At 38.8% G+C, this 5,000-nt stretch overlaps 1 protein-coding gene across 2 annotated transcripts in view; it reads right to left on the reverse strand.

The window, feature by feature from the left end:
* LOC115215037 (mitogen-activated protein kinase kinase kinase 1-like) overlaps positions 1 to 5,000 on the reverse strand; it is a 252,885-nt gene that overhangs the window by 131,003 nt on the left and 116,882 nt on the right. The window contains exon 1 of one of the 2 annotated variants that reach the window (XM_029784170.2): positions 1,003 to 1,534. The exons of the other annotated variant lie outside the window; for it this stretch is intronic. Within the exon in view, the coding sequence (XP_029640030.1) occupies positions 1,003 to 1,262 (260 nt within the window). The 5' untranslated portion in view covers positions 1,263 to 1,534. Of the gene's footprint in view, positions 1 to 1,002; positions 1,535 to 5,000 lie in introns of those variants that run through there. 2 annotated transcript variants of the gene reach the window in all.

Genomic DNA, 5,000 nt, shown 5'->3' on the forward strand with positions numbered 1-5,000 from the left:
ATTTTAATCAAACAAACAAAACGAAAATAACACATCAAGAAAATAGAGTTGATATATAAAGGTTTTGTGTTAAATAGCCGCAAAGTAATTCGAAGCATAAAGGAAGAAAAAGCGATATGAAACAATAAACAAGGAAGTTAATAATACTGTAGTTTAAATGTAGAAGCGAAACAAAAGTAATTTGCAAAGGTCATAAACTGTTGTGGAAAAGGTTCCGACGGATCGAGGAAACCTTCCGTCAGTCTTTGACTGGTATTATCGACTTTATTATTATAGATCTGTTCACCAGATCGATATAAAACGAAGTTGTCCACTGTGAGATTTGAACTCGGGTCGTGGAAGAGGAATATAACTAATCGCCTCCAGATATTTAAAGGCGGTCGGTGCCCGTGATTACCAAATACTGGTTCAATAGTGAAGGCACAGGTTAAATCGAACACACATATATATATATATATATTTTATGGGTATTTACTGTTAGTTTTTCTTTTCTTTACTTTTCTTTGCTTTCTTTTTTCTCGGTCTCTCTAGATGTGGAAGGGATCGTTTGAAAGATGATCTCGCCTGGGGACGACGACCAAACATAACCCATTTAGTCAACTACACCTCCGCCTTTTTACTTTATTCCTTTTTTTTTTACACATGGTCATCCTTCTCTCAATAATAATAATAATAATAATAATAATAACAAATCCATAACAAAACATCTTAAACCATTCAATCGACTTTCTGAAGAGGAAAAAAAAACTTATCACAAAGAGACACAAAAATTCAGATACACATAAGTCTATATAAACGTACATAAATATACACCCCCCATGCACACACACTCACATATATCTATATATATATATATATATATATATATATATATATAATATATATATATATATATATATATATATATACAGGCGCACGCACACAAACATACATACACAAGCAGAGATGGACGGACGACACATGGAGACAAGAACAACAGAACAGAACAAATCGTTGGCCAACCTGTCTGTATTGATCTTGTTATTGTTATTCTTGGTGATGGTAGTAGTGGTGGTGTTGGTGGTGGTTGTGGTGGTATTATCAACAGTAGATCGCGTCTGGGTGTCGCCATGGTCGGCCGCGGACGAAGCCGCTGCGACGGTCGGTGACAGAGATCGAACGTGTCTGAGGTACTGTCGCCAATTGTGAGGTCCCTGGTAATCCGTGTGGATCAGCAAATGCCGATTATCGCGCATCTTTCGCACGTCGTCTTGGCTCAGCATAGTTTTGTTTTGTTATTTTGTTTGTTCTCCTTTATTACAAATATAATAATATTTATATATACATATACATATACATACACATATATTTATTTATATATATATATATGATATTTTTGTGTTTGTTGTTTCGCCGCCAGCCGACGAAAACAACCGCCGGCAGTTGTTTCGTCTCTCGACCTGGGGCAGCCCTACCAACACCACCCGACGAAAACTCGAACTGCTACTGCTGCCTTAACACTGATACTACTTCTACTGCTGCTGCTGCTGCTACCACTATTCTAACTGCTGCTCATCCAGCTTCCCCTCCACCATTTCCGCGATTGCCCTGCCTACCCATCCACCCGACCTCACCCCTGTTGATCCTCCATCTCCTGCACAGATCCCCCCTCCTGCTGCCTCCGCCTCCACCACTGCTTATACACTGCACTGCTGCTATAATCACTACTCCTACTCTCTCTTTATTTAATCCTATTTCTCTTTACTTTACTGCCTCCTACTTCTACCTACAGCGACTACTACTGCTACTCTCCTCCACTGCTTACTCTTTCATTCTTCTTTACCTTCTTCCAAATGCTCATTTTTTTTTCGAGGCTACTGCCACTGCTACTGCTACTGCTACCGCCACTACAACTACTACTGCACGCTGACTGCTACTACTTCTGCTGCTGCTGCTGCTGCTGCTGCCGCCGCCGCCGCTGCTGCTCTACTCATCTTCGCACTCCTTTTCTTTCTCTGCTGCCACCTTTACTACTGCTGCCATTGCTGCACTCTCCCTCCTCCTACTTCTACTACTGACACTACTTTATCTGCTGCTGCTAATGATGATGCTGATGTCAGTGCTGCTACCGTTCCTACTACTGCTTCACAAGCTGCTCCTACGACTGCTTTTGCTGTTGTTACTGCACCCCCTGTTTTTACTACTTCTACGACAGCTATTTCCCCTGCTACTGCTCCTGACACCGTTATTACAACTGCTATTTACAACTGTTTAACTTTTGGGTTCAATTCCTGCTTGAGTCATCAATTAGAATTTGATTATAAAACAAGTGCTTGTAGTATATTGGGTTGATAAAATGAAATGAACTCTTCGTTTCTGAAATGTAAGTAACTTTGAGCCAATGTTAAAAAATATTATGTCCCTTCTGTGATTCTTTTACGGAAAATAATCCTTTCTACAATAGGCACAAGGCCTGATATTTTGGTGCGTAACTGGTATTTATTTTACCGATCTCAAAAGAATGAAAGACAAAGTTGACCTCGGCGGAATTCGAACTCAGAACATAAAGACGAACGAAATACTTATTTCTATTTCTTTACTACCCACAAGGGGCTAAACACAGAGGGAACAAACAAGGACAGACAAACGGATTAAGTCGATTACATCGACTCCAGAGCATAACTGGTACTTATTTAATCGACCCCGAAAGGATGAAAAGCAAAGTCGACCTCGGCGGAATTTGAACCCAAAACGTAACGACAGACGAAATACCTATTTCTTTACTACCCACAAGGGGCTAAAGACAGAGGGGACAAACAAGGACAGACAAACGGATTAAGTCGATTATATTGACCCCAGTACGTAACTGGTACTTAATTTATCGACCCCGAAAGGTTGAAAGGCAAAGTCGACCTCGGCGGAATTTGAACTCAGAACGTATCGGCAGACGAAATACCGCTAAGCATTTCGCCCGGCGTGCTAACGATTCTACCAGCTCGCCGCCCCTTTACACGGAAAATAATGAAATATCTACTTAAACGCAAAGTCAACCTTTGCGGAATTTCCTCATTTAAATCTCGATGAGAGTCAACTTAGCCATTCATCCTTGTGGGATCGATAAAATAAAGTACTATAACGCATCTTCGATGTGAATGAAATTATAACAGAAGGCAAAGACCTTGCGAAACCCACCTCCAAATATGTGTGACTTTGTGGCCCAGCGAGGGATTGAATTACTTTATTATTTTACATTCTAAGTTCAAATCCTGTCGAGTTTATTTTGCTTTAAAAGAAAGGTCAATAAAATAAGTATCAGTGAAGCAATAGGTTTGATAAATCAACTACATCCTCCACAGGAGTGTGTGCATCTATTCACATAAGAATCTCAGATGGATAATTTTAACTTTCGACACATATTTACTAACACCGGGAACTCTTTCAACTTAAAAATTCTTATCGCTTTGTTAGCGACCGGCTTGAACTCTCTTAAAAACCTAGATAAAACTCAAAGAAAAATATACGTACATACATACATGCATACATACATACATACATACATACATACATACATACATACATACATACATACATACATGCATACATGCATACATGCATACATACATACATGCATACATACATACATACGTATGTATGTATGTATGTATGTATGTATGTATGTATGTATGTATGTATATTTTTCTTTTACATACACACTGGCACTCCGTCGGTTACGAAAACGAGGGTTCCAGTTGATACAATCAACCGAACAGCCAGCCTGTTCGTGAAATTAGCGTGCAAGTGGCCGAATATTCCACAGACACGCATACCCTTCATGTGATTTTCAGGGAAATTCAGCGTGACACAAAGTGTGACATGGGTGTACCTTTGAATCACAGGTGCAACTGATTTTTGCCAGCTGAGTGAACTGAAGCAACGAGAAATAAAACGTCTTACTTAAGGATACAAGGCATCGCTGGGAATCAAACTGAAGGTGTTATGATCGTGGGCCGAATACCATAGCCACACGCCTTCTCATTACACCCCCCATTGACAGGCACGATGTTGTGGTCATTTTCTGAGAGAAAGTCCCTACATGGACATGTGTCAATAACAGTACATACTGGAGTGAGACAAACATCGTCCCACTAGCAACTCACTTTTCGCCCTTCTTGGGGGCTTGTTAATGACGTATAACCTGTAATAACATAACTAAATGAAATCTGTTACCTCTGATATATAACGAACAGTGCATAATACATTCACAAATATTGCGGAAAGCTTATCGGGCTAAAATAAATTCGGTACACACAATCGAAACAGCATTAAATTATAAATGCCATCTGTGTACCATTGTGATACATGTTATGTTCTGTTTAATGACCTTTACTGATTGACGCATTCATCCATTTTGTTACCAGAATGTCTTTGGCTTGTGTAGTTAATAAGTTTATAATAATAAGTAAATAATAAGTTTAGTGAAAATATGTGCGGATTTGTTCTTGTATTGTCCTAATGGCCTGATCTCTTAATCTGTTGGGGTGTCTTTTATTAACTAATATTTGTTTTTTCATGAAAGATTTCCTTACTTAAAGCTTATTTAATGGATGAAAATATATCAACTCGTCTAAGGAGAGATTAGACTACTGATATATTTTTTGTATCTAAGGGACACTTGCTATCCCCCATGCATATATAAGCATTTCTTTATGTAGGGGGAAGGTGTCGTTATTCTTTATATTTAAGGGCAGGTTGGTTTCGGACAGAATTTATGCTCAAGAATTGTTGGATCGTAAATGTAAAGACAGAAATATTTTCAAGATCTTCAGCTTGTTCATCTATATCTATCACAAACCCTGATAGATCAGTAGACCAGGTCACTGAAAAAATTCATTCACACAGCTACAAGAAATTCAGCACTAAGTTAAAATGCACAAGCCACATATAACTGGTTCTCTAGGAGCCAAAGACATTCTGGTTACAGAATGGTTATGTCAATAAAAAAACATATAAAACAGAACACA

The sequence above is a fragment of the Octopus sinensis genome, linkage group LG8 (genome assembly GCF_006345805.1).
Source record: "Octopus sinensis linkage group LG8, ASM634580v1, whole genome shotgun sequence".
In the NCBI taxonomy this organism is placed as follows: Eukaryota; Metazoa; Mollusca; class Cephalopoda; order Octopoda; family Octopodidae; genus Octopus; species Octopus sinensis.